The sequence below is a fragment of the Astatotilapia calliptera genome, chromosome 10, assembly GCF_964374335.1.
Source record: "Astatotilapia calliptera chromosome 10, fAstCal68.1, whole genome shotgun sequence".
NCBI classification, from domain to species: Eukaryota; Metazoa; Chordata; class Actinopteri; order Cichliformes; family Cichlidae; genus Astatotilapia; species Astatotilapia calliptera.
The window spans coordinates 10,742,712-10,756,918 of NC_137431.1; the positions used below are offsets into that span (position 1 = coordinate 10,742,712).

The following is a 14,207-nucleotide window of genomic DNA, read 5'->3' on the forward strand; positions in this document are numbered from 1 at the left end:
CACACAAGGACCTCCGACTTCTCTTGGTTATAAGCAGATTGTGCTGGTTCAGAGAAAGCTATCATATACGCTGTTTTATTAAATATTTTTGAAGAGCTTCATTATTTAGAACATAAACCTTCTTGATGAAGCAGCTGCAATCAGTCAAACAAAGGCCAATTCTGCAGCTTCCGAGCATGATCACTTAGCCTTCTAACTTAATAAACTTGTATCAGGTAACAGTGTACCACAGGAACACACGATGCTTCCTGAAAACAGCCCTCCATTAAAATAGTTACTAATGATGTATAGTTAACGATTCCGGTGGTCACTGATCATCATTTACAATGTGTCTAATTTAAACTAATGATTACTAAGTAATTTCAATTTTTTTCCAAAAACAAATTACTTTTTTATTCTAAAAAAAAAAGTGCACCAAAACTTTTGAACAGTATTGCATGTTCAAGAGCGGCTGAATGTAAATATGACAGGAAAGACCCAGATTTCTTTGTTTAACAGCACATCAAATGATTTTCATTGTCATTAATTCATTTTATTGCTTATATTAGTAATGGCGCATTTATTGTTCATATGACCTACTTTTATTTTGCGTTCACTTTTACTTGGCTACAAAATGTGCCAAAGTTGATGTAGCTTCACATGTTGAGATTTTAAGTCACATATTAATGCAATCTATGATGATGTTGTTTTTTGTTTATAAACACAACTAATTTTGTCACAGATACTTTTTTTAAAAAATTCTAAGCTACAAGCTAAAAATCTCACGCGTGCTCTGTAATGTAGTGTGACGCTGGGAGGCTGGTTACCATGCTGTATGCGCCTAGCGCTGCTTCAAGTACATTCAGCAGCTTTTCTTCCTGCCGTTGTCTTTCGTGCTCGCTCCACAAGCTCGGGTCTGTTTTTATGAATTTGGATGGCGGTTCAACCTCACTGTCGTATAACCATTATAATAGAATGCCCACGAATGACATCTTCCACATCATACCTCTGCCCCTCATTAGTCTGTGCACACCATTCAATGTACATAATGTATCTGTTTTCAGGTTTGCTAGAAGACTGTAGATTTGTTCTCAATCAGAAATTTTAACTCGTCTTTGGTCGGACTTGTCCACCTTAGTCATTTGTTTCTGTTGTTGCTATATTAAAATACACCCTAAAAATATCTTGTTTCACTGTAGTTTAAATAACTGCAATGGGAAATCTTTCCTGCTTTTATACCTCTTTTTTTTGTTGTCAGTTTCGGTTTTTTGGATCACAGAGAAAATGGAAAATTGTAAATTGTGACATTATTTATACTGTACATTGTCGTTTTCGTATATATTTATTGCATATCAAAGGATACGTCACTTGACAAGGGGCTACAAGGTATTTTAAAAATGTAGTATGGTCATAATGTGTTGATAGGGGAAGTGCAATCAGGGGGGTGGTTTAATTTTCATGGTGCTAGACCCCTCCTTGCCTCAGTGCCCCCTCATTAAACAGCATATAATGATATATGAACATAAGTCAGTGATACAACTCAAACCAACCATTTGGTGCTCAGAACCATTTCAACACAGTTTACTGGTAACAGAAATGGAATGATGTCTTTGTACTGTATCTAACAGATAAATACGAGATCTTTTTTAACATTTTTTTTCCATTGTATGAAATTCATAATCTTGTGAGGCATTAGTGATTTTATGATGAGCATTAGCAGTAGTTGTAACTCTTGACACTTTTGCAGAGACTTTTAGGGATGTGACTTTTAATGGCGTCGAGGTTTTTCGTGTCTTGTCTTCATTATTGGGATTATTTGGAGGGTGTAATAATGCTTCTTTTTTCCCCCTCTTGACTTGTTTGATTTATGCTGCACTTACTGTTTGAAAAAGAACTCACATAGAAGAAAAAACCTGAGCCAGACCTGTCTTAAATCCCTCTGTGATTTTTCTGTGACATATTGTATGGTTGTGCAAGAAAATAAAATGTTTTGATAAATTATCCCACAATGATTTTTTCCGACGTTTCATTTCTTTTTTGGAGTCCCATCGAGTACCTTCTTCAGTCTTAACTGGCTAACCCTCTCTGCTCTCTTTGAGATTAGCTCAATATGAGCGGATGTCTTTTACCTGATGGGTAAGCTACAGCCTCTATTTGCATTCTATGAGAAAATCTTAAAAAGAGCTTTGCCCGCCCACAGTTGTAGATGGCTCGGCAAGCTGCTTTGCAACCCAACTCCATTCTAGTGTGGAGGTACAGAAGTTTATAAGCATTTAAAAACACGACTTATTTTATATGGTATCGTTTTCTAAGAAAGTGAGACTGAACTGCATGCAACTTGCTTCTGTCTGAATCTTTTATTAATTTGAATAAAAATGAGTTTTACAGGAGAATAAAACCTCGTGTTATTGGTGATGCAATTCCCCCTTTTTTTCTAGAACCAGTACATCAAAATTTCCATTTTCTAAAAATTCAAATAATCTCACTATGCACCATCCATTATCCATTAATTACTAAATTCCACTATCATTCCTGTCAAACTCAGTATTAATTAAAAAGTGTTAGCTATCAAGCCAAACTAACAAATGCTGAAACTAAGGATAATATTTTTTATTTTCATTTTAGTTTTCCAAGTTCACAAAATTGTTTCACTTTTGAAGGCATATCTGTGCAACAATGAGGTCTTGTGGTCCTGAAGGATCTGATCCAGCGTTTAAATGTGCCAGCTGCACTTCTGTCAGTCTGCTTATGGCCACTGAGTGGCTCCACTGGACACTGTGCTTCCCTCAGAGTTGATGCTGAGGGAGGCGAGCACACAGCTCGTTTATTTTTCCCTCCAACACTTTCCTGATACCATCTTGTCAAAGCTACAAGCTGCAGCTGCTCTCGAGTTCAGCAGGAAAGTAATTCAAATGTAGCAATAAGTCAACTAAGTCATACAGTAAAACAATGAAGTCAGTGCCTAAAGTGACCAAAAGAAGTAACGCTACATATTGCTTATACAATGATAATGAACCAAAATAATATAACAGATGTAGACTTGCATGAAACTGTTTGAAAACAGGCGCCACACGCAATGAGAGTGTCATTCTTTCTGTCTCACGGGTATGAGATTGCCAGACCTGTGCACATCACAGTGTCGAGCGTGGACACAGCAGCGGATATCCCGGATCCAAGGACAGGAAGACTGGTCTTCCTCTACCAGCCCTCTCATACACTCACATGCACATGCAAACAACACACACTGTGGCACTGCTAATGGCAAAAACTGGTTGACCCCCGTCACCTTCTCTGTTCCTCATCCCCTCTTTCTATTTTAAACCCACAGATTAAACGCCAAGAGTTCTTTGATCAGTCTCATTCTCTTTGGGTAATTTACAGATCTGCCCCTTGTTAAAAAAGAAATAAACAAAGATGTCTACGGTGAGCTTTTTAAAAAAAAGATAATAAAATTAGACTTCATATCAAAATACTAATTTCACCCTTTGATCTGAGCCCCTCTGGCTTCTTATCAGTCCCATGATAGCCTCTTTCCCCACCTCTAAATTAGCAAGTGTTCCCCCGCTTCCTCGTTTCCTTATGTTTTCTGAAAGAGCAGATCTGTTTTTCATCACAGGGTCAAAGGCCAAACCCCTGTCACTCCCGCACTGGGAAGAAACCTTATGTAAGTCTGTCTGTGCCTTAAACATCTTACTTCAGGCTATATTGCCAAGTGGTTGAATTGAGCTCTCAGTGAAAATGTAAATATAGCAAGTCTTCTGTCAGACTCTCAGTTTGACTTCTCCCAGAATGGGTTCAAATGTATTTATTTTTTCTCTTTTGGCTTGAAAAGCGATACAAAATGAGCTGTTTTGGATTTTGAACAGGACCTTATCGGGACTTGACAGTGAAGAAAAAGCTCAGTGAAGGTGTAAAGTGTTGCAGACTGGGCTGCATATAACTCCTCTAATCCATCCAAATAAACACTCTTCCTCCCTCCCCCTTCCTCTCAGGGGTTATCATATATAAACCCCTCCACTGCACCTCTGCCCAACAAACCTAACATCAGCCTTTAACACAGCCCAGCCTTCTTTCTGTGCATTCGAGGCAACGCAGGATACAGGCTCACTGGCTCGGATCTCAAAACTGGAGTCAGAGTGAAAATCTTAAAAAGGGAAGGAAAAGCATGTCAGGGAAGGAAGCCAGTAGGAAAGCACAATTTGCCACCAGCCTGTAGAGCTTTTTTCTCCCCGCCTCTGTGACATCTCTAAAGTCCAAACTGCTGACAGATTCCTGATTCTTCTTCTTCTTCTTCTTATTATTAGCTTGTATAATTAGCCCTGAGCACAGAAGAAGACTTAGCCGAGAGGTAGAAACTCCACCTTTACTTGGATATACGTTCGAAATCTGGATTTTTAGTCGGAGAAGACGCACATCAGGAGGAAATTCTTGAAATTCTCTTCATCTGCTGGTGCCACTACTGAGCTGCACCGGGGAAGGTCATCAGGTTTATAACGCAAGTAAGTATGACAGGATCCATCCTTTACTTTTGCTTTCCTTTCTTTTTTCTTTTTTTCAAAAATAAACAAAACAGCTCATTTTATTTGAATGTGTACACACTAAATCAGTGCCATTCAGTAGGGTTCATTTTGATCTGGAAGCAAACAGCCTATTTTCTCCAGTGTCTCCAAAAGGCCATCCCAGATCGAAGGAACTGTTAAAATGTTGTGTAAGCCGTTAATATGTTTTTTTAATACTCAAAAAGCCCTTTTAATCTATGTGATAGTTGTTACTCAAGTTGTACTCTTTGACTTCCATATAATGCACAATAATCTAGTTTTAGAAGAGATATTTTTTAATGATCTTAACACCTAACTGGACAGTCGATTGGAGGGTGAGGTTGAAATGCCAAAGTGAAAGATTTCACACTGGTGAATACCAGCAGCTGTCAGTGCAGCACAGATCAGAGGGAAGTAGTGTTAGTGCTCCTCTTTATCGCGTGGAAACACTTGAATGAATTGAAATGTAGGAATTAAAAGCTCACACCCAGCATTTCATGAATAAAATTGTGACATTGTTCTGACACTTCGGTGAGTAGTGGAATTTTTTCAAACTTTTCCAGATGCTCCTGGCTCATTGTTTTGGGAGGGGGTTGGAGGTGGAGTCAGGGAAGTTAATTTCCTTGCACTTACAACTGTGCAGTTATCTCATGGTGACTTTCCATATCTTTCGCCATAATATTTCAGGGACCTATTGCATAATATGGTTTAACATTCTGTAACTTTCCATCTTTGTAGCGGTCAGACTGAATCAGAATCAGAGCATGCAGGGAGAGGGAAGGTTTTTAACAGACAATCAAAGACCCAAGATGAGATCGATAACGCCGGGATTAAAACAAAGTCATGCTGATCCAGGTTGTTTTGTGGATTGTCTAGCTGCATGAATGACTCGTGTGTGGTTTTTTTATGCAGAAAAGACCACAAAGAAGATGAGCCTCTCACGGACCGGGACGCTGGAGAAGACAATGTCTGAGCAAGCCCGCTCCGAAGCACGGTTCTCCTCCAGATTGGGGTCAGGGGTCGTGGTGCCGCCTCCTTACTCTCACAGAGGGAGCGAAGCCGCTGACCCCCCTGTGGAGTTGAGGGGCTCTCTGGACTGCTGGGCGTGCTCCGTGCTGGTCACTGCACAGAATATGATCATCGCTCTGATCAATTTCAGTCTGGCCAGCATCTTGTTCGGCATCATTCTCACCCCTGCGCTGACCATGATCATATTCGGCTTTCTCTGCCACTCCACAGTAAATACATATATATATTTATATAATTATCTTGGATTTAATGAAAGAAAATGCTGTTTTAAAAGATTGAAAGAAAGGGGTTAAAACTAGATTCTGCTGGTAATCACAGTTTATCAAACCAACCACTGGAGTTGCACCTCCTGATGTCGATTTTTAATCAAACTCTTATGTTGGAATGCCAAAGAAAAGAAAGGAATTCCTTTATTTCCGGAGATTTGACGCTGTTTTCTCAGCTGTTTCTGGAGCCTCCCAGAGCTCATTTACTAAGCTGCTCTAGGTCACTGTGAGACTTAGGCCCTCACAAACAGCACACTGCATGCTGACCGTGTTGTACATCACTAGTGTGAGCACCTTAAATACACAAACACTTCTTAGAGTTAGTGCTGATGATGTGCTGCTCATCCCTTCTCCTTCAGGTGCAGCCCCATGGAACATCACTATACTGTTCAGACCTGCTGGACGACACAGCCTGCATAGCCCTGCTGGTGGTGGGCTTTCTGCTGCTCACCCCTCTGCTGGTCTTGGCGCTGGCGGCTTACTGCCGTCTGGCCCGACACCTCCAGCTGGGCCTGTGCTTCATCCCCTACAGCCGGGCTGTGTACAAGAACCTGCCCACCCAACGCAATCAGAAGCAAGGTCCGGGGAGCTGCTTTAGTCAACAGGATGCAATGGAGAGACAGGGGAAGGGTAGCATCTGGGTGTAGATGAGAGGAGTGGAGAGGAGGATTATATATGATTATATTATCAAGTTTCCTGCTTTATAACGAAATCTACTTTTATATGTCCTTTTTCTGTAGCCATTGTAAAAATCCATCACATTTAATCATTCATATTCATTGTTTAAGAGTCACAATTGCGTTTTGAATACAGTTTCAATGTATTTAATTTCTTTTCTTTTCTTTTATACAGTAAAGTTATTTTTAAAAAAAATAAAGTGTCACTCAGCTTTTTTTTTTTTTTTACACAAAAGAAAACCTGCCCTGATAGCTCAGTTAACTCAGTGACATATACTTTTGGCCAGATGCAGGAAAAACTCATGACACGAGCTACATAAAATATAGCATGGGCCAGATGTGGCTCAAAGGGTATGACCTGAGACTGACTTAGGATACGGCACGTGTCTGGGGTCATAAGGTAGACCCGTGGCTTAGTTGAGGCAGCTAGACTGCATCTCAGCCTCATTAGTCAAAGCCAAAGGTAGCCCAAAGAAAATTACAAATGTGGGCCAAATGCTGAACATGGTGAAGGAGGACATGCAGAGTGTTGGTGTGGCAGAAGAGGATGCTAGGGATGAAACTGAAGATAAAATTGAAGAATGAGGAGAAGACTGGGTAGTAGATCTAATGGACAAACTGCCATCAACAACCCACATAACAAGCTGCTGGAAAGCAAAGAGGGCATATGGGGATGTCAGCTTTTTCACAGGTGAGTCTGTTACACTGGACTTCTCACTTAGACATAAAAAGCCACATCCCTGCTGTGTGACTGATGGTAGGAGTACTCTGTTATTTTTCTTTCTGTTATTTCTACAACTTGTGATGCCCTGGTATAGCCGTGTGAAACACATTTATACTAATAAACTTCAGTAATAATTAAAAAAGCAAGGTTTACAATTATAATTCCGTACTAAAAGTACAGAACATTTTTTGGTTGCACTCTAGTTATATGAGGTCAGAACAGGAATTTGTAGAAACCTTTTTGAAAAACGTGACATCTTGATTTAGACTCTTTGACCAAAGACTTTAGACTTTATCACCTCTTGAGATTTTTAATAGGAACCACGGATCTCAAATATAAGGTCAGTCTGCCAGACCCTGGCCCTAGAAGTATTCAGTGGTTCAGATGGTTTTGCAAGCTACAAAAACGGCAGAGAAAAAGTGAGCAATTCCATTTCCTTTGTTAATAAAATTGAGGAATTTCTTGATATATCTTTCGAAAATTGACTTTGTCATTCCTGGCTTCAGAATCTTCGAATAAAAAAATATTGAAAAAAAAATGAAGGTAAACTGGTCTCTGTGTTTATGAATGACAATACATTTTCTTCATCTAGAGCCATGATTATCCGATTCATAATGTGCAGGTTGCTCTTACTTTTTAAATCCACAAGGTGGAGTCAGAGACATCATTCTAATATTAAGTGTCACAGTTGATACACACACACAAAGTAGCCAGTCAGATAAAATGAAAGAGATATAAAACCTTTATTCAGTTATAAATTACAAACATAAGGTTTGGCAGAGTTTTGAATAAGACATTACAATTGCCTTCCTTTTAATTATTTTGCGGTACAACACTGAAGTTATGTATTCCTGTATAACATATATATAGTGCTTTGAAAGAGCTGCATTTCACATTAAAATGTCTAGATTTGTGTTTCCATTTTCTGGTCTGGACGGGTATTTGAGGTTAACAGGGTTGTTGGCTGATATTCATTAACAATTTGTGGTGTGGGGCTTTGTAGAGAGCTGTGAATGCACCGGGTTCCAGGGTACCTTGTCCCTGTTCATTCACCTGACCCATGATGATGTAGTTGACACCTGTGAGAATGAAAAAAAAACGAAACCCAAAAAACCCCCACAAACATTAAGATTAAATGAGGTTATGTTTGTTGAGTTAAAGACGATACTGCTGATCTCCGGCACCTGGATAATACGAATTAAAAAATAAGCAACAACCCACCTTTGCGGAACAGCGGGCACTTCTTGCACTGCGACATCAGCTTAACTGACATGGTCTCTCCAACTTGTGTTATGGTTAGCCGGCCTGCTTTGTAGGCCTTGATGAGGGACACAGTAATCTGAATAGCACCTCGGGGCCTCGGGGCCACAGAGGTCACCTTCCCGGTTAATACTGGAAAAAAGGTGGGGTCAGTCAGAACGCAACATCTGATTGATAATGCATGTGTGTGTATATATGTCAACAGCAGGAAACTTACCAAATTCACTGGCACAGAAACTAGTCTTGATTGTTCCATTTCTTTTACAGGCTTTGGCACAGAGTGGATTTTGAGGCACTAATAAGAAAATAGTGAAAAAGAAATAATATGTTTTTAGTGATACTAGTTGTTGACTTTTTTATTTTTATTTTGTACATTTACCTACCAGGCCTCTTTCCATTTGGCTTTGCATTACGGTCTCTAGTGGGCTTGACTGGTTTGGGGCTCGGAGTGGACCTAGGGACAGGAGCTGGCACATATTTGGTGGTTGTTTCTATCGGGGTAGAAGGATGTGCAGGTTTGACAGAAGGTACTGGAGGACTGTATCTTGTAGTCTGTCCTGAGTTGACTGTTGGTATCTGAGAACCACGTGCGATGCTGGTAAAGTGGGCGAGGAACCCATCAGACGTCACACTGAGGTCTGACACAAACTGGACCAGTAGCACATTTCCGCTGGTAACAATAGGTCTAGGAACGAGACAGGAAAAAGGATGAGGTGTAAAATTAGAAATGGCTATTTTAAAACGACTTTAAAGGCTTCAGAAATTTCTGTCACTCACTCTGGGACCTGATCGCCACAGTATTTTCCAATCAGACGTGAGTCATCCCTCTCTCCGCCATTAAAGAATGCCACATAGTCAAAGCGACAATAAGCGTCATCCTCCAAGGCAAACTTATCAAAATTCACGTGGATCACCTGGTATCCAAAGAGACACAAGTATAAAGATTCAATTAATCAAAGTAAGGAACTTTGGACTATACAGTGGCTGCACACTGCGAGTCAGCTTGCCACTGACCATATTGGGCTCCACAGTGATCAGCCAGGAGCAGCTTGTTCCTGGTTCGTATTTTTTGTCGGGCCAGTTGGGTGTCTTGATCTCTCCCTGGGCTTTTGTCATCCTCCCCCCACAGAACTGTTCGTCTGAAACAAGCCGTAAACACTCCATTAGGGTGCTAAATGAAGAGACTTGTAAATTTTTCTTAAAGCTGTCTGCACCATTAATATCAAATAAGACATTTCACATTTATAACAAAGATATCAATTTCAACATTTTGAGCTGTTATTAATAATCTAGCCTGTTGGCTGGAACACTTTTTAAAACACATTGTGCAAGCTCAGGGGTGTAGCATCATACTTTGGCCTCTATTCCGGCCCCCCTTCTACTATTATTACACAATTTCTGATGAGCCCCCAGGGAGGTCGCTGGTGCAGCATGACTCAGGGTCACATTTGAAGCATATTATTGAAGCTTAATTATAAGCTCTTCCAAACAAAAAAGAAAAGTCTGAAGACTAATCTCAGGCTTGATACTCAACATCTATCTGCTGAATCCAGACTGTCGATGGTTCTGCCTCCTGTTACTTTTAATGATATGTTTCAGATCATTTGCCAGAGGTTACTTTAATTACCAGTAATAATTTGCTATTGAAGGTTTTAATGCAAAGAAATTCACTACTTATTATTCTGCTCCCTTACAACAGTACTGTGAAAGCTGGATGAGGTGGGAAACTTCCTGTTTTCTTTAACACTGTAAACACTTCATTCCTAAACTATGAAAGCTGCACTTGCCAATCGTTTTAAAGAATATAGTCATTTTTAATAGTTTAAATCCAAAACAGGCTTAATCTGGGATTTATAAAAATTTTAGGAGTCATAAATGTTGTTAAACTAATGTGTATTGAGAACCTCTGCAGTGCTTTCAAATGTTTTATTATTATTATTGTTATTATTACTTTGGTTTTAGGTTTGCCACCACTTAAAGCTGAGCAGGCAAGAGGCCAAGAAGAAGAGGAGATTAACTATTTAATTAAGCTTAACTTTAATTTAAGGCAAAATTACCTCATTAGAAATTGTGGTCATGGATACGAAGTCCAAAAATATATGCTACATTCAGGCACTGGGATTATTTGGGAATGCATACATGGCATTATAATGAAAAACACAAAAACAAAACAGCTTCATCATGTGACCACATACCAGATACGTAGGGTTTGACTGCACTGAAATAGGCCAGAAATCCTCGACTCTGCGTCTCGTCATCAGTCACCATCTCCAGCATCATCATGTTTGTGGTTGAAATGAGCGCTCCAGGTCGGAAAGTTCCACAAAAGCGACCCAGTTTTTGCACCAAGTTGGAATGTCCATTGTAAACATCCAGATAGTCGTAGCGGCATTGTGAGTCAGCCTCGAGGTCAAAAATGCGAAAGGAGAGCGTTATCACGTTTCCCTCTGGGACCTGGAAAGCATCGAGATCACATGAGTCAGACACAGAAAGCTTGGAAAAGCTGGAGAACTCAGGCTTGGGGAAGGGAGAGTGACTCACAGTGATGCGCCAGGCACATTTGCTGTTTGGTTTGTAGAAGCTTGGGAACCCTTCACTTCCAACAAAGCCTGATTCAGCAACCATGTCTCCTCCGCAGTAGAACACAGGCCTGTGGTAAAGGAGTCAGTGAGAAATGGGAATCTCAAGCAGAGTCCTAAAAGGACTAACATCCTCTAGTTGTCTCTCTAAATGAACTCTTGGCTGTTGTGGTTGTTGTTGTGGGAATTTACTGGAAGAAATTAGTGTAAGAAGATGGAAATTTTCATTATATGATGATTTAATCGCAGGGTGCAGATGTTGCTACATGTATTCTTGCAATGTTTTTCTTAATTAAAGTCTGCTGCTTAATTGACACTAAAACAGGGAAAGAATGAAAAAAACAACAATAATCACACTTCAATCAAGTTGGAGTCAGCACTTGAGCTCTGTAACAGGATCATAATTAAGTTAAGATGACTTCTTTTGACAGACCCTTGTTTACTCTATATCAGTCATTTATAAAGCCTATAAATCGATTTATAGTCTTAGGTTGGCTGTACCTCAGGAAATAGAGCCAGAGACTGTATATAAAACATGGCTGTGGCTTTCTGCTCTTAAGACAGAAGCCAGCGCAGAAGTACTTTGCATTCTTTTTAAAGTCCAGCAAGAGGAAAATCTTGTGATTGCAAAAAGACTTCTGATTAAATGGTTATACGTGTGGGTTTACATAGCGATTTTCTTTTGTCAATTATCGTCCCCATAGGAATCTGAACTTTTGATTGATTGAAGTCATTAGCCTTTTGCTAATGTTGAAGCTTCACAGCTGGACTTCCATTACCAATAGGAGACGCCAAGGTCCACTAATCTAAAGGTTGGTGGTTTCATTCGCAGATCTTATAGCCACATGTTGAATAGCATTTTAGTAAGATAAATTGCTCCCAAATTACCTGTCATTATTTGTGTGTTTTAAATAGACTTGTACCTATAGTTTGCTTTTCTATTCAATTTGAGCACTCAAAGGGCTTTCTTATACAAGCCTCATCTACCCAGTCACACAACTGCCTTTTTCTTAGTCCATTTATACAGTAAAAGATTTTCAAACTTAACAGAGTTTGAACTAACCAGCCATGGTTTGAGTTTGGGCTAGCATAACTAATGTAAACTGGTTATCATGTTTGTGTCTTTTGATCCCCAATGTGTTCCTTGGACAAAACAACACTTTACATGAACAAGAAAGAGGTGGGTATTTCCTTCTTCTTGCTAGTTAACATTATCTGTTATCTTTGGTGTTGGAAACTATCTAAGTTGTTGTAACTAGTTTACCCACGAGGTAAGATTTGTAATGCTTGTTAAATAGAGATGTTCTTGCATTTGTGCAATGTGCGTATTTACATCAAATAACTGTTTGACTCAGACTGACTTTGATATTGTGTGCAGCTAACAGAGGCTAACTAGCTAAATTTAATAGGGGTTAGAGACAATACCATCACAGTGGTTGCACATATTAATTTTTAATTTGTATTTTTTTAAACTTGAGTGCTTTGGTAGTCCATAACTATGTAGTGACTAGTCAGTAGCTTGAAGTAAAGAGTTGAATAATTGTAGGCCAGTGAAAAGTACTGGGGATTTTACAGCTGACGCTCAGGTTTTGGACACTTTGTCAAAATGTACTTTCCAGGAAGAAAAATGTCCTATTTTGGCAAGGATACATTTGTAAAACTAGGAGCCACTGAAAAAATGTCAGTTATTATGAAGTCATTTCTGTTAAGGGATATTTTACAGTTAGTGGTGTAGAGAGTTTTGGAGAGTTCAAGTTTTTAAGAAATATAAAACATCTTTCAATCATGCCTCATTTTAGAGGAAGTAAACAAATTGTAAGGAGGCAAAAACAGCAACGTGGACAACCAAAATTAGAAAACTAAAATTAGATTGAAACATAACGTTGTTGTTTTCCCAGACTAGGGCTCAGACAGCAGAACCCCAGCAAAGTCAGACAGCTGCTGATTACAGCCTAAATGCACAGAATCAGAGCCAAGTTTCTCTGATTCAACCCCACAGGCAGAGCTGAAAGCATTAACATCTGTGGCACCTCAGCCTTTGCAAACTCAGTGCGCCACACATCATGAGCCCAAAACCAACTGGACAGCTCTGTGCCCAATTAAACAGTCAGCTGGAAAGAATGTACAGAAGCAGGACTGAATTAAAATGTCATAGTAAAGATCATTTCAAAGAGCCTTTTTATCCTGGTTGATATTTGTTAAAATAAACAAAAGTATCTTCACCTCACATATCTGCATATGAGGATCAGAGTGAATTTCAAGAAGAACCTTTCTTTTGCAGGTTCTCGATCACAAATGGTTTAAAATGCAACCTCACCTGGTGAAATTTGTCTGTTGGGCCTTTGTCCATCCCAAACTCAGAGACAAGACCAAGGAGAGACCCCAGATATGGCTCATTGGCTTCATGATGCTGCGTACAAAAAGCAAACCAGACTATTTGCAGAAAAGGAAGATGGTAACAGGAGGCAAGAGGTGAAAGACAGAGGAGGAGGAAGTGGAGGAGAAGGAGGAGGAGGAGGCTCGGAATGGGCGGAGAGAATGAATGAGTAGGGGGGCAAGAATGGACGAAGAGATGGACAATAAGGATGAAAGGGCTAAAGTTGCAAAAAATAACCATGAGGGGGGGGATGACGTGAGTGGCGAGGGACGGAGGAGAAGGCTTTAATTTGAGCCAGATGTTTCTTCCAGAGTAAGTCTGGTCTCAGTCTCAGTGAGCATCTAGGAAGGAGGAGCAAAGGGCTCCAGTATCAGAAGTCTGGAAAGTTTTGTTTCTGGATGTTTCTGGACCTTTAAATGCCTAAAAGTTCAGGAAAAATGAACTCCAGCTTGCGTCTGACTCCTGATTACAGAGAGGGCACAGGTAGAGGCAAAGCCTGAGGCTGTATGGGCTGTACGTGCACAGGAAGGCCCGTAAATCTTTACATTCCACAGCATGATGTGAGACCTTTAATTTGCAAAACAGAATGTTTTTCTTTAAAAAAAATAGCCTTAGTTGAATGAAAAATACATGTGGGAGTCAAAATAAGCTCTAATAGGAATGATAATAAACCTGATGCTCTTATTTCCCTAAGCCCCAGGAGCTCCTTTGGCTCCATTGACTCAAGGACTGTTTATTTGCCACCAAGGCAAGAATAACACTTGAGAGGAGGGAGTAT

At 39.9% G+C, this 14,207-nt stretch overlaps 2 protein-coding genes across 2 annotated transcripts; one reads left to right on the forward strand and one right to left on the reverse strand.

The window, feature by feature from the left end:
* Window positions 1–4,006: 4,006 nt before the first annotated feature.
* Window positions 4,007–6,689, forward strand: tmem88a (transmembrane protein 88 a). The gene is made up of 3 exons (XM_026182322.2): window positions 4,007–4,478; window positions 5,430–5,755; window positions 6,172–6,689. The coding sequence occupies exons 2-3, from the start codon at window positions 5,447–5,449 to the stop codon at window positions 6,457–6,459; spliced, it is 597 nt and encodes a 198-aa protein (XP_026038107.1). The 5' UTR covers window positions 4,007–4,478; window positions 5,430–5,446; the 3' UTR covers window positions 6,460–6,689.
* Window positions 6,690–7,932: 1,243 nt separating this feature from the next.
* pcolcea (procollagen C-endopeptidase enhancer a) lies at window positions 7,933–13,555 on the reverse strand. The gene is made up of 9 exons (XM_026181890.2): window positions 13,370–13,555; window positions 11,015–11,123; window positions 10,669–10,927; window positions 9,488–9,612; window positions 9,251–9,387; window positions 8,857–9,158; window positions 8,691–8,768; window positions 8,435–8,605; window positions 7,933–8,292 (listed from the first exon to the last, which is right to left on the reverse strand). Exons 1-9 carry the CDS (start codon window positions 13,456–13,458, stop codon window positions 8,162–8,164), a joined length of 1,401 nt encoding a protein of 466 aa, XP_026037675.1. The 5' UTR covers window positions 13,459–13,555; the 3' UTR covers window positions 7,933–8,161.
* Window positions 13,556–14,207: the final 652 nt, after the last annotated feature.